Genomic DNA, 25173 nt, shown 5'->3' with positions numbered 1-25173 from the left:
CACACACACACACACACACACACACACACACACACACACACAACTCTTTGGACCACCCACATAACCCCACACATGTTCCCCATATGTGCAGCTCTCTTGTGTCCACAAATGTAACCTGCCAGTTAATACAGTTTTTTTCTATAATAAATTGTGCTGATTTCCACATATATAAAAGCATCAACAACACAAATTTAAATTAATGGGATGAATCAACATTTCTGCACTATTTCACTGGCTTTAAACTTTGAGTATTTCTACATCTGGTTTAACTTCACAAAAACACTTTTGCTTAAAGATTATAAGCAATTACAGAATCTGGCTTCATACTTATGAATATGCATTTGTATGTATAGTCTACATACAGGTAATAATTAAAACATCTTTTTTTAAACAGCTATATAATTAACACTTGTTTTTTTTTAACCCCTTTGATAGCTGAAGGGCATTAATGATGAGCATTTAAAGAATGAGACATTACATTGTGAGGACTATGTTAATGACTCCTACATTTAATTCTTCTTATTCTTAATCTATTTAACAGATACTGCTCTGCTTTGCTCTCTGCTGTACAGTAGCACATATAGTACAAGCACAAATAGACACATCTCAGACGAGAGCCAGGCAATCTCTTGAATGATCCAAGTGTTGAACGCTCAACATTTATCTGCCAGAACTCCTGGCACTGTCTCTGAACAGGATCTGCGGTCTTACAGCAGAGACTTGTGGCCAACACGACTCTTCCCACAGACTGCAGGATAAACCCATGGATTGAACAATGTGTTCAGTTTCTTATATGTTAACCCCAAAGATGAACTTACATAATCATATATTGTATGACGTATTTGGAAGGACTGATAAACGGTTGATTAAATAACTGATGCTGAATTTTAGCAATAGAACTCAGCACTAGCTGGCACGTAGAAAAGCAACAGGCAACATCCGTCAAGAACGGTCCTGTCTGCTTCTTCGCAGCAGCAGGATGTGAAAGTTGGTCTTTGAGACAGGGAAGTGGCAGTGATTTCACAATATGTGGCATGCTTTTGTCGCTGGTTTCTATAAAAAGACTGTAAATGTAACTAGATATATAAGTAGAGTGGTTTCTATGTCTTAAACACTAAAAAGTGAATGAAGTGTGGAAAAAAAAAAAGTGTGGTCAAGTTTTATTAGACCTCCAAGCCTTAATTCATGCTGAAATCACATTATGTGAATAATTAAGTTGAGTTTTCTCAACTTTTTCATTTTTACAGTGTATTTACTCGCTACAAGAGTCAGTTTTGGAGGATTTTTACATGTATACTCATGTTAAATGCTACATTAGAGTCTTTAAGCAAGGTAACAATGGCAAGCTCTGTTCAACAACAATAAATTGTAAGAATTGAACCATTACCTAAGCACATAAACCACTAAATTCAAAGAACAGCTAAAGACCAATACTTGCACTAACACAAACAGACATAAGATCCTACCTGAGGACGTGGGGTCCTCTGTGAAGTCATGCATCTCTTCTGGGGGGTCCCCATAGAATGAGTTGAATTTATGGCTGGAGACAGCAGCCAGCACTGCGCCCTGCAAAAAATAAATGAAATTAAAAAAAAAAAAAAAAAAAATTGAAAGTAGTATCAAAGTATTTTAGTATTTAGTATTTTAAACTGTAATGAACATCAGTTAGTAACAGATGCTGTAAATACTGTGCATCTCTAACAAATCTAGAACAATTTATTATAGCTTCACCTTTATTCAACTAAACATTAGGGCTACAAAAACTAAGAAACTATTATAATTAATGTAATAACAGATCAGATGGATCTACGTTATTATTGCAAACAAGTTAGCACTCCCCTGAACATTAGCGACAATTTTTATTTTAATGTTTTTTCAATTTTTTCTCTCACTTTCTCTAACAGAGGCTGTTAGATAAGTTAAATATCTCACTCATTTTCAGAGCGTTTGCCGTTCCAAATTAAATGAGGCATGTTGGAAGGCATTTTTGTTGGAAATCTAATTAATATACTGAATTAACACTGAATTAAATAAAGGTCTATGCACTTTAATGCACTTCTTACTACGTTTCTTTAATATTTGTTTTATTTGTATTGGAGATTATTGCTTGTATGAAAAAATCTGATTAATAAACCTTTTTAAAACGTATTTAATTATCACTGCAAATCCCGGGATTTTACATTTTTTACAAAAAGAAAATCTTTATTAGTAAAACATTAGAAAATCACCACTGAACTAGACCCCTGACATTTCCTTTACTGATACGCGTCACGCACCAAACCATAGCTGTTCACCTCTATACAGGCTAAAAGCTTCACGACAAGCTCATCCCTTCCATTTTTAACGGATGCATGCTTGTTTTTTATTTGTCTCAAATGTCTGAAAAGAAAAAAATCAACCACGACCTGCTTTTATGTGGCTAACACCTTTCCTCTGAAGCAGAACTTTACTCACAATGACCTAAAACAGCAGAGTCTACGTGCTTTAAGACGCTCTGCAAAAACTGTTATCAAAAGTCAATCACTGCGCTGAAAAACTGCTACTCTAAAAGCTCCACATGTTTAAGTTGTACAGAAACTGTAAATTGGTGTGTTATTAATGGATAAAATATTTTTAATCGTTGAACCTTCAGCTTCCTCCTGGCGTTGAATTTCCTCAGCTGTTCCACCGTCTCGGGCAGGTGGATCTTGTAGGCATAGCGGTCCCTCTCCTTCAGAGTAATAAACACAACATATCAGCTCAGTCTGGACAAATAACACACTGTATATTAAATATTACAGAACAAAAGCAAATGCATGCATGCACACATATTTAACAGAGTTCATACACGTTTATAACCAATGCCAATTAATTTACATGATTTTTCCATGCCATTTCCAATTTTCATGACCATATGATTTAAAAAAAAATGTATATAATATAGTAGGTCTAAAATGTATTTGACCTACTATATTGTCGGGACAAATTACTGAATTAACTCTGAGCTGATGTGTTTGTAGCTCAAAACAGATTTTTTTTATTAATAAACAGAAACACAAATATTCATAGACCAAATTTCCATGATTTTTCCAAAATTGTCTGGGTATTTTTACTTTTCCAAAACTGATCCAAACCTGGAAACTTCTATTTTCTACTTCTATGACTTTTCCAGGGTTTTCATTACCGTATAAACTCTGATTTAAGCATTATGGAAGTGTATTATATATGTGTGTGCCTGTATCTGTGTGTGAGTGCGTGTTTTAGTATATTACTTTAAGCCAGGGGTGGTTGAGGGCCTCGTAGACAGTGATTCTCTCAGCAGGGTCCAGCATCAGCATGCGGCGCACCAAGTCTTTGGCGCTCTCAGAAATGTGGCTCCACTGCCGAGGGTTCATCTGATAGCACACACAACAAGCTTCCCTTTGAGACACACTGGAGACTCACTATTATTCTGCTCTGCTTACTGCTAAATCCTGCTGGGCAGCATGCAGTTCATTTGGTAAACCACTGAAATTTTCCTTAAAGTTTGTGCATTACAGCTTATATCAGGATTAAAAAAATACATCCCAACTCTAATCGAGTCCAATTCGGCTCTCCCTATAAAGTCACTACGAGCCTGAGTCCAGTTTAAAACTTCATATTGTTTTAGTAAGTAGACTGTAGTTAAAACTGAGCCTTTTAACTACAATTCTTAGCTAAAGGCTGAATCTTCTGTGACATTCTTCATCATTTTCTCCCCAAATTACACTGCAAATTACCCAACCCACTTATTAGGACTCCCCCTATCACTAGTGATGCACCAACACCAGGAGGGTGAAGACTAGCACATGCCTCCTCCGATACATGTGAGGTCAGACTCCGCCTCTTTTCCAACTGAATGGTACCTACTGTCCTTGAATGATGGCCAGTTAATACAGTTTATATGTTAAAGGTATTTCACACATTCATTTTTCAAATATGCAGTTACTCAAGCAGTAAATGCTTTTCTTTTAGGCTTATTGTACCTTAATAAAAAATAAAAAACAGAATAGGTCCTTCACCAAAAACTAAGTAGTTAAGTTAGAATTCGGGCATCATTATAAACAAGTTATATGTTTTAGTTTTATAGTGTTTAGTCTATTTTTTACTGTTTAATACCTTAAAATTGTATGAAAATGGAAAAATAAGGACTGTGGTGATACTATATCCAGATTATTAACATAAATTAAAAAAAGCTCTCTGTAAAAACTTTGATAGTTTAACCGCTAAAATTTTGCATGATTTCACCAATGAAAGATAAAATAATAATAATAATAATAATAATAAAAACCTGTTATACCCTGAAACCAAAATCTGTTCATACACAAATTGTTCATCACACTGCCCAGCTCTACTGTTACTCCGCACGAGCGTTGTGTAAATATACTACTACCTTGTATTTCCCTTTAATGATTCCTTCGAACAGCCGCTCCTTGGTGCCGTAGAAGGGCAAGCAGCCACTGAGCAAGATGAAGAGAATAACTCCACATCCCCACACATCCACCGGCTTACCATACGGCTCCCTCTTCACCACTTCAGGAGCCATGAAGTGTGGAGTCCCCACTCGACCTATCCACACACAGACAGGTACATAACACAGAGAGAGAGAATGAGGGAAAGAAAGAGACACAGAACAGTCAATAAAATAATTAATAATGATTGATAATAAATTAGACATATCATAATAACCTTATGGTAATAAATGCAATTACATACAGATGAATAATAGTTTTTTTGGTACAAGACTATCTGCATATTTGAGGAAAATTAAATGTAACACTTTTATAACCACTCAGAAAGCAATAAAAATATTTACAAAATACACAGTAATCTTTATTTTTGTGACAAACAAAAAAACTTTTAAAAAACATGAATTAACAGTTTCGAACACTTTTGCACTGAAAAGAGGCTGCAGACAAACTTAAGATTAAATTTATACTTTCCCATGCCTACAGTACTGTCTTAATTATCTAGAATTAATTCAGTAGGCTAATTTTTTAATATGAAATTTGGAAAATAAAAAATCAAAACTGTATTTGAAGTCTGTGGCATTTTAAAGACTGGTGTGGGATTGAATTTCAGATATTTAAAATAATCACTAAGGCCTTTTTTTTAGCTAAATAATTTATAATAAAGATATTTTAATGCTTTATCCTGAATATTATATATATAACTAAACAAATCCCAGTATAAAATAAGTATATATGTAGTAACAGCCATTTTTTGTACATATTGTACATTGTAAATAACGTGTAAATAAGTCTAAATGAGTACATAGCGTTGTAGGTTTTTCTTACTCTTTCATCCAAACATTTTACTAAAACAGCAGCCAAAAAAGCTAAAAGCAGAATATTATGTTTGGCTGTATAAGCACTTTTTATGTTTACACCTAATTTTAAAGACCAGATTTAATCATATTACCTAAACATGCTTCTATGTTCTAGGTACGCTTCTAGGTTTCTCACATTAGGTGATATACACATATATTGATTACAATTTGACTGTGCAGCAAAATATGCAGAAAATTAGTAAATAGTAATTACTGCACTACTACACTAAATATTGTTGTACATATCTGTTTTTTTTTCACATTAGTAACTCTGTACTTGTAAAGTATGTACTAAACCAGTACTCACTGCTACACATTTACTCTTTAAGGTGCTTACCACACGTTTCCTATAATTTAGCTGACTGCTGAATGATGATGCTGCATGTATGTTGGTTATGCAGTAACTCTCACATGCACACAAGAGTGAGAAGCCTCAAGACCAACATGAAGAAACTCCCACACACAAACACTATAGCTGCACAATACTAAAAAACTTACACTGCATTTTGTTCCTGTATAATATATTGCAGTTTTTAAAAACACAGGAATTTTCCCAAAAATTCGCCACAAGTCAATGATACAATTTATTAACTACAAATTATATTCATTTCACTTATATTAAAAATAACCTATGTTATTATCTCTGTGTAGTCAAGATTAAAGTAAAAAATATATATTAGGCATATATAATATACCTCTAGCAGATCAAATTTAACATAATAAAATGTCCCTTATTTGACATTACACATGCTGCAATATAAATACCGCACAAGCACACACTGTGATGACAAAATAATAAAATATATATTGTGTACAAAGAGAGAGGGAGAGAGAGAAAGAGAGAGAAAGAGAGAGTAATAGAGAAAGAAAGAAAAAAAAATATATATATATATAGAGAGAGAGAGAGAGAGAGAGAAAGAAAAAAAGAAAGAGAGCGAGAAGATATATATAGAGAGAGAGAGTGAGAGAGACAGAAAGAAAGATATAGAATAGAAGAAAGAATATATACACACATATATATGTATATATATATATATAGAGAGAGAGAGAGAGAGAGAGAGAGAGAGAAAGAGAGAAAGAAAGAGAGAAAGAAAGAAAGAAAGCTCACCTCCAGCCACCAGGCCAGATTCACCCAGTTGAATTGCCACCCCAAAGCCTCCCAGTTTGACAGGAGCTGAGTTCTCTTTTGATGCCAGGAGCACACAGTGAGGCTGCAACAACAGGGAAATAAATACTGAATAATTAATAAAATAATATAATTATTACAGAACTACAAAGTTTTTCATGTAATGTCAGTCGAGCTGACAAAATGATAAACAATGAGTGCAGAAAGAAGAAGGGGGTAATAATAATAATAGTTTGGTATGAATGTGTTTATGTAATACACTCAAAAACAAGACACTGCTAGTATACAGGCATGTAAAGGTCACTGTAAACAAGACACACACTCATTTTGATAAACTATCCCACAAAACATTTAGCATCATTTCAGTAGCAGTTACTCATTGGTACAGTTCCCATGCATCAAGATGACACTATAGTCTGATCTTTGCTCTGAGACCTTTTTGAACACTAACTAATATAAGCATGAGAGGAAGTATTACTGTATTTCTTACTTTATCACTCTGTTTACTTTTAACACTGGCTTTAAAAATCATTTCCCTGCATACTATATTACACATTCTGGGTTTAAGCTTCTTTTTTTGTGCTTGTGGTTTACTCGTTCCCCCACCTTCCCCTCTAAGTGCGAGCAGCAGCACTCTCAGACAGAGAAAGGAAGGACCGACAGCAGCGAGTGAGCAGGAGAAAGAAGAAGCGTGAGAGCAAGAGAAAGCGTGAGAGCGATAGACGGAAGACAGAAGACAGGTCTGTGACAGACAGCTCCCATTCCAGTAACATGACTAGGGGAGAGGAGAAGACAGCAACTTGGACATAAAGCGAAAAACAGTAAAAAGTGTCTGGAAAAAGAGTGAAGAAAAAAGACGCATGCATGCAGAGATACAACAGCTGTTTCTGCCGCGAATGGTAAGTGATACATATGAGAAAATACAGATCGCAGAACGATTTATGCATTTTTATGTGTGTTGGAGCTCTGCAATATTGCATAAATATGTGTGAGAGAAAGACTGCTTTAGTTCAGGACAAAAGCAAAGCAAAAGCTTTAAACATTTTTTTCTGAAAATATAAAAGTCCCAAAAATTGTTGCAATGTAAATATTAGCTATTTTTTAAGAACCAGCTTTAATAAACTGAAAATGTACAGTATAACTTTATATGCAGTAACACTCTTTAAAAAAGCAATGAACTTTTATATAATAAGAAAATTCTATGGCCTGAAGTTTGCAAGTTTAATTCTCTGGTCATGTTGCTTTGTTATCAGCAGTGCGAGGGGGCACAATTGGCCAAATTCATCAGAAAATTCATCCTTTCATTCCTGAATGAAACTCCTAAATTAAAACTGTATGTCAAATAAGTTTAAAAAGTATAAAGCATTAAAAAGTACAGGTTTGATTCTACAATTGCATCAATTTCAGTGACTATAGCAAAAAGAATGTGAGATGTGGAAGTTACAAATTTTGGTTTAAGGTTTAAAGACACATTTTAATACTAAAGTGCACCTGCAAAACCCTGCATACAAGCACATTATCAGATCAGGATGGAAGATGTTAGAGTTGAAACTGTGACGATTTTTTTTTAAGAATTGTAGGATGAGCATGACCTCAAGTAATGTGGTGGAATAATAATGATCATAATAATAAATGCCTACTGAAATACAGTGGCCAGCTCAAATTATCTTAATCTATTTTTTTTTTATACTCCCAATAAACTAAAAAGCACCACAGTTATAAAACTGTTGTTTTTCACTTCCTTAGTACTTTCTTTCTTACTGTACTACACTACAGTAGAGTAGGTCTTGTATAAAGACATCAAGTCTGATTCTACACATGGTCTTAATAAAAAGAGCTCGCCAACCTTCCTCAACGGTATAAATTTCTGAATCAATCAGAGATCCAATACAAATATGTGAGTTTCTCGAACGGAAAACTGTAGTAAAACGGAATGGTTGAGAAGAAATGAAGCAAGTGAGCACACAGTGGAAGCGTTTATGTTGTTGGGAATCTGAGGATTTACGTCCAGTATAGTTAATGGTCCCCTGCAGGGGTATTTGGAAGAGAACTTGCTATGGGGAAGCCAGCTTTCTTCCTTGCTTTCACGATTGTCAGGGATTCTTCTTTCTTTGCCAAAAACCATAAACAAAAAAAAAATTCTCATTTTTCTTTACTCTCCTCCAACAGAGTTAACAGAGCTGAAGATATAAGCCCTGAACCTTTCGAAGAGAAAAAAGAGGAAGTGAAAAAAAAAAAACACGCACACGATGACCACCTTTAACCACACTGGAATGCTGTTGAACACATCCATCGGCCCACAGAGAGACTCAGACCTCAACCAATCGTGTTCTTTGGAGGAGGAATCGCTGCGTGTGCCTTTTGCTGTTCTGTACTCCCTCCTCTTCCTGTTTGGCCTGGCAGGGAATGTTCTAGCCCTCTGGGTCTTCCTCTTTCTGCACTCGCGCCACAACTCCGTCCGGGTTTTTCTAATCAACGTAGCTCTGGCTGACCTGGTGCTGGTGGCATGCCTACCGTTTCGTGTCCTCTACCACGCAATGGGCAACTACTGGCCGCTGGGTCCACGCATGTGCAAGGTTGTGGGCAACCTCTTCTACATGAACATGTATGTGAGCATCACACTGCTGGGCCTCATCAGCCTGGACCGATATGTGAAGATTCAAGGAGTGCGGATGGCCTGCTGCCGCCGCTGGCTGAGGGGTAGCGCCTGGAGCGTGGCGGCTTGTGTATTTCTGTGGGTGGGCTCTCTGGTGGCTGTGGTGCCTATGATCGCCCTGGCTGAAGGAAATGAGGAGCAGGGAAAGTGCTTCCAGTACAAGGCTCGCACAAAGGCCCGCGGAAAGGCCTATTTCAATCTCCTCCTGGTGGGCGTCTTCTGGCTGGTGTTTATTCTGCTGGTGGCTTCATACGCGCGAATTGCTTTGCGTCTCTTACGAGCGTCACGTGACAAACCGGACCTGCCCAATGCTATGCGTTACAGCCGCACGGCTAAGAAGTCCTTTGTGGTGCTATTCCTGTTCACCATCTGCTTTGTGCCGTATCACTCTTTCAGGGGCTTCTACATACAGTCCCAGTTGAGCGAGACATCCTGCGAGATGCGGCGTCTCATGGACCGAACCAACGAAGTCATGCTGCTCTTCTCAGCCCTCAACAGCTGCCTGGACCCGGTGATGTACTTCATGCTCTCGGGATCAGTGCGCAAGGCTGCGATCAGAGCCTTGTCTCGGGTGTGCCAGGTTCAGCCGGATCACACAAATATGGTCAACAGCTCCACCACAGAGTTCCGCAGGACGTCACTATCGCAGGCCTCCACCACCGCACTGGCTACGCCACGCGGGAGCGTAGGGCTCATAACCACCCTTCGTACCACCCCTTCCCATCCAAAGGGCAGGCGGTAAAAAGAAGAAGAAAGTAAGGTCCTGCAAACATCCTGCAATAAAAGGCCTAGCCTTTCTGATGGGTTGCAGAAGAATGCAAAAGCAGAGTTCATAACAATTCCTGACAGTATCTCCTACAGTATGTATTCAATATCTACTTTATGTTCTTCTACTGTATACATGAGGCAAAAGGAATATGCAGGAATCTCTTTCTGACTATGAACTGTGATGGGAAAAGCTGGATTACTAAGTTCAGTAAGAAAAAAAAAAGACAAAAGACTCCAGGAAAAACATCTGTCCTGGAAAAAATACAACAGAATTCTAGTACTAGTGCAAAAAAGCGACAGCGACAGCTGTGGAGACTTGCCGAAGCCAATAAGTGACTTGCTGCAGTGAGAATGCAACAGATTGGAGATTCTGACACTCTCAGATAATAGGAACACTTGTGCATTATAAGGAACAAAAGATCAATTTTTAAGGGACTTGTGTACATATTCGGTGAGCCACAGTGGTAGTGCTAGGAGGCTGGGGCTTACACACACTTACGTCCTTTATTTCTCATGTTCTTTATTCAAACCTGCATATATTGTGTAAAATATTTACTAAAAACTAAAACATGATATTTAGGTTAAGCTTGTTGATTGGTCATGCACAGTACAGTCAAAAAACTGACACAGCTAGCTGGTTCCATTAACATTACTGTTAATTGTTAGTCTATTGTACGCCTGAATGATATGCTTAAATCTTGAGCTGTCCATATCTTTTGTTTTGTCATGATGAACTATTGTCTCTGAATGATACAAATGATACAATCCCCCAAAAATTCCTGTGATGAATTCCATTATTAAATTACATTATACAGTTTTCCTAAGATTTTATAATACAGACAATATTAAAATAAAGAAATATAATAATGCACTTATACCTTATGTCATAAAAACAATTAACTAGACAACATAAATCTTCTGTAGTTGAAACACTTATTTAAAACACACACGAAACCTTTTTTAATGCCTCATACTGTACTTCTCTAACATGTTGGTGTCAGCCTGTAGCAAAGAAGAGGAGCCCCACTGTCCATCTGTCCGAAGCCTAAGGGAGGGTCTCTGGCAGTAATCCCACTTTAATCACAGACGTCTGTCTCGTTAGAAAAGGACTGCCCCCTCTGAAATATACCAGACCACACCTCTCAGGGCTGTTATTTATAAGGATGGGCAGTCTAATGGTACTTTTTGTAAAACAAAAAAATATATATATTTTTTTTTTTCCATTCATCATTCAGAGACACTCTGCTAAACATATTATGCTTTAAGAATACTGACCAACTGCATGTTTTAATACAAAGATTACAACTAGTCCTATTTTATAAATAATGTGCCGTGAATTTTGAGCAGTCAACTCAGCAAAGAGTGACAATTCACGCAATAAACACCTGACTGTAGATGTCTGTCTAGGTTTTATTATGTCAGTGGAGCACCTGTGTTTTGCACTGTCAAGATAGCAATACACCAGAAATTTACTTGAACAAACCACTATACCCTTCACGCCCAATTTTTTAAAATCAATTAAGAATTTCCATTAGTCATTAAGTCAGAAATTAAAACAAGCTAAAAAATACACAACCACAAGTTTAAAAAAAAAAGGTCCAGACCAGAGTCTGTGAGGAGCTGGAGCACAAGCCATAGGCTGCACTCTAGTTACTTGATGATCAATTATTATTAGAATGTAGGGGAAGAAAACCGCAACAGAACACTGAAGGTCATGTGATGTTACCACAATAACTGTTATGTGATGTTACCATAGTAAAAAAGTAATCAAATGATACCAAATATTATGGTTGGTTGGTTGTTGTTGGGGTTTTATTGCCTCTTCAGCGCATATTTGGCTATTTGTGGCATACACTTGGTTTTATATATCCAGACAGAGTAAAATTGTTCAAAAGTTATAGCACGATAAGGGAAATATATCTCGATTCTCGGTAGTAAGAGTGTCTTATATGGTTAAAGGGAAGGACGGTCGATGAGAATGTGTTTCATCGTTAGCGGGATGTCTAGTTAACAGTTGACAAGATGGTATTTCATCAATAATATCATGGCATACAGAAAAAGAGGCAGGGGGAGAAAGTCTTGTATTAACAAAAGTATGTGGGCAAGACTCCCCACAATACACTGGCCCATATTCTAAGAAGTTCTGGATAAGCCAAAAAAATAAATAATAATAATAATCATAAAAAGGCATACATTCCAAAACTGTACACATGGACACAGTACTCTTCCAGTGCTGACTGGATTAAATACAAAAATCACCACAGCTATTTAAGGTTACTTCCATAAGCAGTTTAAATGTATATGTGCATGCTGAACTGCTTTACTGAACTTTTTTATACAGTATATATTAACAAACAGGAAGAAAAACGGCACATGTGAACTGCTAACTAAAATAACACACACACACACACAGGAGTAGATGAACCTATGTTCACATATATCACACCTAGCCACATATATCACACCTAGCCACATATATCACATCTCTGAAAGACTGCAGGTCAGCTAGGAAGGAAAGAATAGTGATAAAAAGGATGTGTTCTCTTATGTTTCCTATTTTGAAACCTGTGTGATATAAAAGCATCATGGTAATGTTTGCAGAAGTGTGCAGCACACACACACACAAACCAGCAAAGTCAGCAGTTGCTGCTCAAGGAAATGAGTAGCCACAGAGCACATTCAGTCACCTAGCAACACGCAGTTTACTTTCTCTATTTACTACATTCAACAATCAAGAGAATTATATTTACATCTGTGTATGAAACAAACATAATGCTGCACTCAAAACTCAAGAAGAAAGCACACACACACACTTATCCTAACACATAAACCCTCACACACACTCTTAACCTAACGCATACACCCACACACATGCACCCACTTGCAAGAGCTAACTTAAGATCACTGGAGTAAATGTGTGCTTAAGAATTTAGAGAGGTGCACTAATGAACGGTCAGACATCACAGAATAACATCAGCTGAGTCTTACCTTCACGTCTCTGTGAATGACATTGTTGTCATGGCAATAGCGCAGCGCCTCCAGTATCTGGCGCATGTAGTGGCTGGCGATGGGGAGAAAAAGCGAGAAAATTGACATTAATTTAACAGAATTTTAGATTTTCAGTAAGAAAACGTGTTTTAATCACGTCAGAAAGAGCGTACCTGGCAACCGCCTCACTGTACACAAAACCTGCATCTGCCCTCTTCACAATCTCAAAACACAGATCTGCTCCATCCATACTGCAGAGAAAGAGGGAGAGAATTACAGATTATAAGCAGATCAGAACACATCACGACCTACTAGTGCACCATTACGAGATGCATAACTTTGATGTACTTAAATTCTCGATTACTTTTTTTATTTTAAGAAACTTGCAGCAAACTTCAATGGCTTGGAACCTACAGAGATACACAGTTCATAATGTACGATGTAGGACTTTTTTTTTGCTTATTTAATCTTACATTTTTATTTTATAAAAAAAAACAAAAAAACATCCAGATTACTCCTCACTGTTTCAATTATTGGACAAATTCCCAGATTTTTATCATATGTTATTTTTTTTAATCTATTTGCACAGAAAATACAGTAATTTTTAAATTAACAATAAATATAAAAATGATAACACTGCTGCTACTACTACTACTAAAAATAACAATATATATATATATATATATATATATATATATATATATATATATATATATATATATATATAAAATTACGATTTTCTCAAATATGAGGGTTTTTTTGGTGAAGAAGGCAATGTTTAGATACCTATAAATGTGTGCATGTGAGGCGTTTCAGGGACAGATTAGTTCACACAGTTTACACACAGATACAGATCACTTATATTCGTGAATGTGAACCTTCAAGATAGACAAATTTGATCGTAGTAAAAAATCGGAACAAATGAGCAATGTGGTTTGTAATGTAATGAACATAGCCTTAAATTCAGTCTGACTAGTACACAAAAAATAAATATATTCACTTACAACTCGAAAACCATGTAGAGCATTCCATCTGAGCTGTAGGTTTCCAGTAGCTCTACAATGTGTGGGTGCTTTAGCATGTGACAGATACTAGCCTCTCGTTTCAGATCTACAGAGAGAAGAAGACAAGACAACAGTCAGTCATCAATATCATCATCTTCATTTTTTCTCCTAACACAACATTTTTATACACACTGAACCTTCAGCTACCATTGTGATGATGTGATGCTAAGTTATTAGATATGAAATGATTGTGTAGGCTGCTGTAGTAGTGCTGCTGAGAGCACTGTGTGCGAGTATTCTAGTATTCTGCTGAGTGAGCTTCATATCCACACACACACACTCACACACACACACACACACACACACACACACCCCAGCAGACTGCATGACATCCCTCATCATTCACATTCATACTCTCGCCCATTGTGCTCCAGCCAGACAGGCTGACGTCACTCTGTTAAACCCTCAGCGGACACTAGAGGGAGCAGGGATGCATTCGTTGTCCATTCACACACTGCTGCATCCCACACTAGATAAAACAGCGGCATGGGGTTATTCTCGGTTTTCCTTTCATCACATTAAGCCACAAAAATACATATTTACACCCTCGCACACACACACAATCACTCTAAAACAGTCAGTGAGAAACATCACTGTAAAGGCTTTTACAGAATAGTTCTATATACTATGTGTACAAAAATATTATTATAATAATAAACAAACAGAGAAGGCTTAGAGAGCTGAGGAAGGACAGGCTGTGCCGTAATGTAACGCTACTCCATTAGTCTCTCAGTGAGAGAGACAGACAGCCAGTCTTTGGAAAAAGGAAATGAAAAGCAAGCACAGCTCTCTGCATTGCCCCTCTCTTCTCTTCTCCCACTCCCCCTCTCACTTTCCCTCTCTTCCCCCTAATCGCTGTTTCTCTGTGCGACCCAGTTGGCACACGCTGGGGTTCTGAGACAAGAGGAACCACCTCAGGCCCCCTTTTCATTCTCTCTCTCTCTCTCTCTCTCTCTCTCTCCTCTCCAGTATTTTCTTCAATCAGACCTTAAAGCACATTAACCAGCAGTGTGAGAAGCTGTGTGACACTGCAGAGCCGGAGCTCAGCTGCTTGCATGTGCTCCTTATTAATGGCAATGCAATTTGGGTTATCCTTCTTTAGGTCTACCTCTTTAAAACAAGACAGAGAAGAAAAAAAAAAGCATCAACATGTGCAACAAAGAAAACGCAATTATGCATTTTCCCAGCAGGTCTGGCTACAAGCCAATCAGCTGAGCATTCTATGACCTAACTAATACCAGAAAATTGGCTGTGTAAGATGTTGTGGCTGCTGAGAGATGTTTTGCCTGGAGGATTTGGAAAATATGCACCCCTTGGTTAAGTGCTTCTCTGTCAAGGGTCGATGCAGTTCCTTCTTTAACAGCTAGATGGAAGTACTGAGGTAGCGGATACAATCGCAGATACTCATTTTACTGTATCCGAGTAAAACTCAGATATTTGTAGAATGTGTAAAACTAACTAAACTAACACACATCAAGGAAAAAGCAGAGTAAAGACATTTATCACCACTAACCAGATACCACTCTAAAGAGTACAACACTCTACCGTTCTACTGTGTTCTAGAACACACTGTACTGAGCTAAGAGACATCAATAACCACACAAAAGAGCAACAGCAAACGCAGACCAATTATGAAATAAAGCGATGGGAGTTTTAGTGCTAAATAAGCAGGTTTTTTGGTTTGGTTTTCATTTCAAGCAGCAATGGCGTTCAACAGTTTTAATAATACAAAACATTAGCAAAGGTCTGCACAATGATGCATTACAAATATTGCACGGAAAGGGTAATTTTGCATTCAGCTCCGCTCTCATTCAGTATTGGTAATCAACCTATCGTCTTGTACTAAAAGGCGATCAGCAAATGAAATCAGATCCAAAAACAGCTCTTAGTAAAACCTCACACAGTTAAAACTGGGTACTTATATATCCTTTTACCCCCTTAATATTCAATATGATTTGTTTCCTTTTTTTCTGCTGTCATCAGCTCAATAAAGACAGTGTAAGGTAAGATATCATTTCAGGCAAGACAGGCAAGACCTAAAAATCAAGGTTACACAGACAAAAATCAGCTTTTAACCACAGTGACTCAAGAACACTCACTCAGACTCTCTTTCTTACAAAAATACACAGTCTGTTACATAAGAGACAAAACACAAGGTGCATCCTGAAGCCTTGGCCTTAGTCGAGGTGGGGTAGATATTTCAAGCAATGGTATAAAAAAAGGCTCCCACTCAAACCTAATTCAACCACTTTAAGAAGACTTGAGCATACCTCTGACAAGCCATGTCGAACTAAATCTGGGCAATATGGTGAAAATATAATGTCTTGCTATTTTAAAGACATTTTCCCAATATATAATATATATTGCAATGTTTTTGTCTGGAAATTAGGTCTGTTCAGGTAAATCTCTGGTGTATTGCTATCTTTGCAACTGAAAACACAGAAGCTTCACTGACTGCATAAAACCTAGACAAACGTACATATACTATAAAACACTAAGGCTTTAAATTAAGGCTTTGATTAGTATTGGGTTTACTTTGTCCCACAAAATTACACAATATATGAAGAAATCAGCTTTTTATTATTAGAAAAATAGCTAAAGAATGTAAAAAATAGACCTTGAAAATAGCGGTATGGCGGAATAAGAGAAATGCATACTGGTTTAAGTTCACCCCGCAGTATACCGAATGAACTGGTATATCGCAAAGCACTAGATTGCAGATGGATGTGCCATTGAATTTCTACATTTGTGCAATTATTTAATATTCCTCAAATCCACAGTGTCATGTGTATAGCAAGAACACATCACAGCAGGCATTATCATCCATAGTGGAGAGCGAAATGGGTGGTAATGATCGTGATCATTCACAATTTAGCACAGTGATTGATGTGTGTAAAGGAAAGAGAATCTGGTTAAAACATTTCAACCCAAAAACACTTCATTAAATCCTTGCTATGACTCCACTAGCGCACGGACACAATGACGCACATCATATGCTTAATGCTTAATCAGCACTGGCTCACCGCTGAGCACTTTAATTAGGGAATAAGAGCAGTTGCTGCAGAGCCAATCACATCATCACAGACCATAGAATATGCCTGAAAATTATTTTGAGCTGCAAATCAGAACGCAACATTAAAACCCGATCAGCTGTGACCACTAATCTCAGCCTCTCCTTCCTCCATCTTTCTTTCCAGCACTGTTCCGGCCTGGCCATGCCGGACACACACTCTCACAGATGGCAGTGTACTGCTGCCAAAACCGTGACCAGTGCCAACCCAGCAGGACAATGCCCAGGATATCACGGCACACACACACACGCACACACATATAATATATATACATACATACTCATCAAAAAACAACACTACACAATTAAGGTGACAAATATTCAGGTCCACAGGGTCCGGCTGTGTGTGATTACAAGGGAATTTGCACACATATATGTGTGTATGTGTGTTTATATGTCTATTTTTATGCATCCTTACCTTCTGTGCTGAGTCCAGGGCTGGAGGTGAAGCTGGCCACGTCCACAATCTTCACAGCAAACTGCTGCCCCGTGTCTCTGTTGATGCATCTGCGCACCACACTGAACGGCCCCCTAGAACACACAAGCACAGACTGTTAGAGGGCCACAAATCCCTCTGGCAAACAGTGCAACAAAGCCATCGACAGGCAGTCACTGAAACAGCATCTCATTCACATTTGTAGAGCACTGGCCACAGTCGGGGCATTCTTTTCCACCAGCTTTAAAACAACAGACACACAGCAGTCTGTCTGTGCTGTAAACAGAAGTAAATAAAAGTAGAGCACTGTGTTAATGATTCTGCTCCTACAACAGATCATCTGTTGCTCGGTGCTTGGTGCAACACCACAGACAGGCAGGAGACAACATCACAAGACAATTTTCTACGATACTTCACGCCATCTGTGTTACTGCAGAGGATAAAATAGTCCTAAATAAGAAAATATCAGGAATTTATTGGTATCAGTTTTACAGAATTTAATATCCAATATAATTTGATTAGCACCACTACTTTGAGTAATGAAGCAGTAACTTTTTAAGTCAAATTGTTTCAATGTTTCAAAACACATATCAAATAAAACATCCATATTTGACTTCATGTATCGATAATGTATTGAAAACAAAAATCATACCATATATTGCAATAACTAACGATATTTTGTCCCAACCCTAGTCCAAGAAACAAGACCAATTACGATGGCACAACAATAACTCAGTATCGATATTTACTGCTATAAAAAAACATTGCATGGTCACATCATTTGTTTGATATTTCTATATCACACAATACTCAAAATCCGCCTAGAAGTGATGCATTAAGTTGGTAACTACATTCCAGTGTTCTTACATTAATAACAGAACACCAGAAAAAATGCAGATTTAATACACATTTTTTTTACCAAACAACAGAACTTTCTCTATCTAACCAGCACAGTAATATCGTAATCTTTTATAAATTCTTTGTAATTTCAGGCAAATGAAAATTACTATAAAACATTTTGTCATTCTACACTGGATGTAAGTAAGTAAATGATGTGGGGTTTGTTGATGCTGCAGTTGATCTGCAGGTTTAGGTTCAGCAACAGTATCAGGGTCAGCTGACTACCTGAATATATTGAATATAGAGCAGGTTATTCCATCAATGGATTTTATATTTCTTCCCTGATGATACACACGGCCATATTCCAAGATGACAATGTCAGGATTCATGGTGCTGGAATTCAGGGTTCAGGGAGCATGAGATCATAATTTTCTTCACACATGGATTGAGAGAGTTCACCACAGAGTCCAGACCTTAACCTCATTGAGAATCTTTGGGATATAGTTTAACACAGTAGAGTAGCAAGACACTGAGCAATCTAACTAGATTAATCTGTCTGGTTAGGTGTCTGTCTGACAGATCTATGAACACATATAACCAATAAATATGCTCGCCTATAAAATAGTGAAGTGTGTCTGCTCTCTAGTGGACACATTCATGTTACACAACTTTAAATGGTTTTAGCTTAGATCACTCAACAGATGATCGTGTTTTGTTTATGTGTGTGTGTGTGTGGTTTCTGTGTGTTTCCATGCTCAGTAATTACACATATATACACACACAGCAGATATTCCTGAGCAGCGTGGGTGTGCAGTTTGCTCCTGCAACAACGTATACATGCCGTGTTTGTGTGTGTGTGTGTGTGTGTGTGTGTGTGTGTGTGTGTGTGTGTTCAGCTGGACAGGGCTGCAACACCTCCAGGCTTTAACCACACAGTTCCACGACTCTCACAGCACACATTACTGACACCGCGTTCACCACACAGGGTTATTCTGGGGACAGAGACTCGCTCGCACGGTCACACGAGCACACCCGCATAATTAGAGAACAGAGAAGAAGAGCTATAAAAGACAGGAATAAAGCAAACATGCCTAGAGCCCGAAATAAATCCCTTACTGTTAGTAAAGGAAAGTAGAGCTCAGAGTTCAGAGCTGATGAAAATACACTCTGACATCATAACTATGGGATCTGCGGGAATAAAACCACCGATTGGAAGGAAAGAAGAGGAAAAATAGGAAAGGAAACAGAAAGAAAGAAAGCGTGGGAGAGAGTGATAGAGAGGGAGAGAAAGAGAAAAGAACAGATGTCTTCTTTTAACATCTTACTGCAGCGTCCTGCAGTGCCCAGTCACACACGTCTTTACCAGTGAAGTGAAGGCCTCAAACCCAAAGCCTGATTTCAGTGGAAGCTCCAACAATTACCCTACTAGTGCCACTTTGATCATAAATCTACCTTAGTAGTGCCATTCTAATCATAACTTACCTCAGTAGTGTCATTTTAATCATAAACTTACCTCAGTAGTGCCATTCTAATCATAAATGTACATCAGTAGTACCATTCTTACAATAAACATACGTATCTAGAGCATTTTTAATCAGAAATCTACCTCGGTAGTGCCATTTTGATCATAAATCGACCCAAATAGTGCCATTCTAATCATAAAACGTACCTCAGTAGTGCCATTCTTACAAAAAACATACGTCTCTAGTGCCATTTTGATTAGAAATCTACCTCAGCAGTGCCACTCAAATCATAAATATACCTCAATAGTGATATTTAAGTCACATGGAAGTAAAACTTACACAAAGAATGGCAGTCCTTTTGTTAAACAAACAAATGCTTAAGTTAAATTACTACGGTTAATGTTACTCATCTTTCTGTAAACAGCTTGAATCTGAAGAGGACCACAGTTTCTACAAGCAGGAACAGAGCAGGTATTTATATCTCCTCCATCTCTGTAACAAAACTCCAAATACAGAACTGCTCTTCACAAAACGAATGATGGGACATCCCCAGCTTACAAAGGATTCATTTATGAGTCAACCGGAATGAGTCTTTGAGAATATCCAACACAATCATAAATTATTCATAAATACAGATGAATTACAGGATATTTTTCCATCTGCACTAAACCAAAGATGCTCTTGACCGGTGCTGTACAGTTTAAATAGGACTGCTCTAAATCAATGCTTCTTATCAGTGTTTTCAGAGACGGTGCTACTAGACAGCCAAGCATTGGAACCTAGACCACACAATCATGAAAAACACTGATATAGAGATTAGAGCAGTGATTCACATACAGTGCCCTCTAAAAGTCCTGAGGCACTGAAGACAAAACCATTCTTCTTCCTGTCACTGGACGACTCTATTTGGACAGAATTCAAAACTGAACCATAAACACAGAACTTATAAATCAACTGGAATATGCTGAACACAAAATATATTGCAGGAAAGACTAGAAAAGATTATACAAAGAACTGTATGATACAATAGTCTATTTGGCTGCTGCTATAAAGAAAAAGGATGATACAGATAATAACGCAGTGAGAATATGCTGAGAGAAATAGCAGCATCAATACAGTGAGTTTAACTTACAGCAGTGAACAGTTTATAATCAAGTAAGTTTTGCTAGAAGTTTGACATTTATAACACCCTGTTTGTATAACAAATCCAAGTATGTTGCTAAACTAGAATAGAATCACACAAGCACACACTTAAATCACTTTTCACCTAAACTTTTGCACTTAGTGCTGTAGATGAAAGAGGCTGAGAAGTTTGGTTACATGGTGTCCATCTTTGCAATACTGATAGTAGTGATTTTAAGTCGCACAGAAACCGGCTCCCATCTCTAAAAACAGAAAAAAAAACGAAATATTAGAAACTGAGGGTCAGATTACTGTACCCAAAACATTTAAAATCAATGATAAAATCTTGATTTAATAATGAACAAATAAATTGGCATGTTCTGGCTACTTCGCTTGCCCAGATCTCCATATTGGGATTGCATTTGGGGATGCACATCAACAAATTGGCTACTTTTTGGGTTGCGAACCCTTACAGACATAAACCAGTTTAAACCATTAAATCAGTCTCCTCTCTGGAGGCAATGTGCATTCAGGCATCAACAAGAGCATGCATGCTGTTTTAGGGGAAGATTTACATTATAGACATTATATACAGGCCACATATATTTAAGAATATGAACCAAATCCAAATTCAGGTTCAAATTCAGGTGCTTGTTAAAAAGGTGATGATTAATGTGCTGAATCATATCAGTGAATATGTTTATTGTTTCCACCAGACACTTACACAGTGTTCTGCCTTCCTGGGCTCTGGAGAATGGGTTTAATTAATGTACACTTTAGATACATTTTTTACGTAAATTAGCATACCTTTACTTCTTGCTTCTCTGTAAGTTCCTTTACATTATATAAAAAAATGAAGCATTTAAGTGGATTAATTTATTGCAATTTACTCCACATAAACGTTCAAATCAACTTTAAGGGCATCTGATTCATTCTTTTAAATTCTAACTCATGTACTGCTGTTATCATACTGAGGCAGAGAGACATTGATCATGAGGAAAAGCAAACGAATTGAAGTTTAATTAACAGGGACATCAGAGCCTCTGTTCTGCTTAATCGTATTGCCATGCAGCAGCACTAACTGGGTGGAAAAAACTTGCTTACACAATGATGTGTGTGTGTGTGCATGCATACAGACACACACACACACACCAACCCCACACCCACACTGCTGCAGATGTCATTGAAAGAATAATCTGGAAGACTTGAGTGGGAACATTGATGGCGACAGCTAGACGTAACAATGACCATATTACATCACCGCCAAGAGCTATAGCGGAACATCAGCGGAAAAAGAGTGGGAATATACAAAAAAAATCCATAATAACTCAAAATTATCTCTCTCAGCATACCCATCAGTGAAAATATACTACTAATCACAAGAAACATAGAATTATACAACATTTGACATACACTTCTGACTATTCTCTAAAGCTATTTTAGGTCAATAAGCCAAAACAGGCCCTGGAGCCGAGTCCTGGGTAATTCAGTCAGAATCTGGGTCAATAAAAGGAAATATATATATATTAGTGTACCAATATGTATGAGGTTAAACATTTTAAACTTTAATTTAACCTGGAAATGAACTCCTAAAGAGTCTGTTTACTCCTGGAATTGGTTTGTATCAGGATAGAATCTGGAAAAACTTTTACATTGCCAGGTTAAAACACTTGTTTTTTCCTTATAGATTAACTACAACTGAATAAACAATAGCAAAATGCATTGTAGCAAATAAGAATGCCTATATAGTTCATTTACTGTTTAAAACCCCAAGTCAACTAAGGTAACTGATGATTGCTTAGATTTTCTCGTAGTAATTTTCGCTTTTATTTTAAAACCTAAAATACAATCTGTTCATGCATTCTTATTAATGTCTGTTGGTCGTGACTTTGGTCAATATATTGCTTAATATATTTAAATTGCAAGCTGTAGTTTTTTTATTCACATTATTGACATGTAATTGGAAATTCACTGATTTAAACTATTTTATATATTTGTATTAATTTTTAAAGGTATAAAGTTATAATAGGACGTTTAATCTTAAATCTTTAAAGTTATATTTGTGTACATCAGATATCAACATCAGGCCAGGATTCCCACATCAGGGCATCCCTATTTTTAGTGTGTTTATCATGAAAACCCAGTGTTATCAATAAAAAAAATGATTATAATCAGACAGGCACGAGTATGAACCATAAGATTAATGCCACCACATTTCTAGGCTCACTATCTATTTAATCAGCTCTATTTACTGTATAGGAATTAGCACTTTTTAGTCTGTTACTCTCCATTCCAGTAATACCGTACACTGCAGCTATATTTTGAGATGATGGTGTATTGGTATGAAAGTGTATCCTGCTATAAACGGTGGTGGACATTCAGCTGAATATGTCAATGACTTAAAGGACTCCATTAAGAAGCCCATTAGGTAGTGCACAGAGGGCAGAGTGGCGACACTAATCACTTCTGCCGACAGAGTGATGAGCCCCGGTGGACAGACTTGATGACACAAACATGAAGAAACATGATGACTCAGCCATTAACATGGAGCTTCATGTCGTTTCTAACCTGATCAATAGTAAAGCTTCGGTACGTGAAAAGTAAAACTCTACAGAAAGGAGCAAGAGAAACATGTTGGACACCTCAACTCAATAGTGCTCTCCAGTAAATCCTCCATTAGGAAGTTTTTACTCATTTTATCATTAATCCAGGACTGTACCAGTGGTTTTATCCAGTTATCTTCAGCAACTCACAATTAAAGAGTCTCTTTAACGTAGAAATACTGGCTACCATTAAGTATCAGCAAATAAGCCAGGATACACCAAACCTGTATCAATCAAAATTAGTACTTGGCCAAAAATTGCAAAAAAGATGTTTCTATATTCTGACAAATAAGTTAAAAGACACAAATGATTTATAGCAAAAAATGACTAGTTTATTTTAAGTCATTTCGCAGTGCTTCCTTTAACATTAGCATATTTTTTAGTAGTGGCAGCAGGCCCACAATCCACCCCACCTCCTCTGGCAGCCCTGTCTACTAGGGCGTTTCTGTGAAAAATGATGGCAACCTAAATAAAATAAAGCATTTAATAAATCACTTATCATGACTGGTTACATTTTACTACATCTTCACAATGTGTCCGTTCTCCATCTAAAAGATCTGAGCTTTACAGGACTAGGATAGTAACAGTAGCTGAACTAGCTTAGCCTAAGTAGCCTGAGCATTGTTTGTTAACCTAGTCTGGCTGCTGAAGTAAATTAGTGACTGGAATTGCACTGACGAGGTTAATTTATGACAAACTGCAGCACTGATATTATAAACCCATGATTAGAAAAACACTGCTGAAGTCAGTTCATTATTAGAATACCAGTACTGAGGTAAATGTATTGTACAAAATACAAAAATGCTTAATTACCATTTTTAAATCAAAGTTTGTAATTGATTTTGCATTGAAGAACATTCAATTACTTTATTTTATTGAAGAATTTAATTTTTAAAAATTGGCAAAATAATGAAAACATGACATGAAAAAACATGCTAGGTATCTGGCAAAATGTTTCGGTAACATTTTTAGTGCAACCGTACGTTATAAATGTAGGAAAATAGAAGATGGAACTGAAGTAAAGGCAATGTCTTACAGTCTAATATCTGTATTTACTTGCTTTACTTTACTTTCAGTTGGTAACAGAAGAAGTTTTAAATTTTTTTTAATATTCAAATAAGCAGACAGAGGTCAAGATACTTCCAAGACCTGGTGTCTCTCTCTGTCTCTTCACTCTTTCTCTTTCGCTCTCATGTTTCTCTGTCATCGCTCCAGCACTCACAGTTTATCCTCACACACTACAGTCAGCTGGGGATCGCTGCATACCGGGGAAGGCTCGAACTCCACTTTGCGCTGTTTGTTTGATTCTGCTTTCTAAGAGCTCACTCCAGAAATAGCAGATGAAAGCCGCATGCATGGGGAGAGAGATTACCACAAACTTTCTTTAAACTGCAGGTGAGAATAGAAAAGGGTTTGATCATCAGCTTAAAGAAAGAAAGATCATGACAAGCCTGGAATTCCCGAACAAGAATTATATCTCTATTTTCCTGACAAAGTCCCAAAGATCTTATGAATCAGGGAAAAAGCTTTTCTGTACTTTTTCCCTACATGCTATACATAACATCTTTAGGTCTGCGTAAAAAACCCAGCTAAAAAAAGCATAAGAAATGGAAAAGATATGTTCTTTCATGAATAAATGCTGTAAATGCTGCTGTGCTGCATTTCCCTGGTGTTTTGGAACACATGGGCGCAGTTCTAAGAAAGATCAATG

At 37.3% G+C, this 25173-nt stretch overlaps 2 protein-coding genes across 18 annotated transcripts in view; one reads left to right on the top strand and one right to left on the bottom strand.

Annotated features, from left to right (window-relative positions):
* caskb (calcium/calmodulin-dependent serine protein kinase b) overlaps nt 1-25173 on the bottom strand; it is a 59889-nt gene that overhangs the window by 25385 nt on the left and 9331 nt on the right. For 10 of the 17 annotated variants that reach the window (XM_049479937.1, XM_049479944.1, XM_049479941.1 and 7 more), the window contains exons 2-10: nt 17417-17529; nt 13869-13974; nt 13038-13115; nt 12865-12937; nt 6435-6537; nt 4388-4566; nt 3252-3374; nt 2627-2710; nt 1467-1566 (exon numbers count right to left, since the gene is read on the bottom strand). In XM_049479937.1, the coding sequence (XP_049335894.1) occupies nt 1467-1566; nt 2627-2710; nt 3252-3374; nt 4388-4566; nt 6435-6537; nt 12865-12937; nt 13038-13115; nt 13869-13974; nt 17417-17529 (959 nt within the window). The remainder of the gene's footprint in view (nt 1-1466; nt 1567-2626; nt 2711-3251; nt 3375-4387; nt 4567-6434; nt 6538-12864; nt 12938-13037; nt 13116-13868; nt 13975-17416; nt 17530-25173) is intronic. The other 7 variants (XM_049479939.1, XM_049479940.1, XM_049479946.1 and 4 more) reach the window with 1 other exon arrangement.
* gpr34a (G protein-coupled receptor 34a) lies at nt 6902-11086 on the top strand. Its single transcript, XM_007244220.4, has 2 exons — nt 6902-7351; nt 8622-11086. Exon 2 carries the CDS (start codon nt 8702-8704, stop codon nt 9848-9850), a length of 1149 nt encoding a protein of 382 aa, XP_007244282.3. The 5' UTR covers nt 6902-7351; nt 8622-8701; the 3' UTR covers nt 9851-11086.

This window comes from Astyanax mexicanus, chromosome 5 (genome assembly GCF_023375975.1).
Source record: "Astyanax mexicanus isolate ESR-SI-001 chromosome 5, AstMex3_surface, whole genome shotgun sequence".
NCBI lineage: Eukaryota > Metazoa > Chordata > Actinopteri > Characiformes > Acestrorhamphidae > Astyanax > Astyanax mexicanus.
Note: the sequence above shows the minus strand (reverse complement) of the source record. Positions and strands in the feature narration are given on the sequence as shown.

Coding starts and splice junctions, on each gene's coding strand:
- gpr34a (XM_007244220.4), top strand. CDS start 8,702: ATGACCACCTTTAACCACACTGGAATGCTGTTGAACACATCCATCGGC.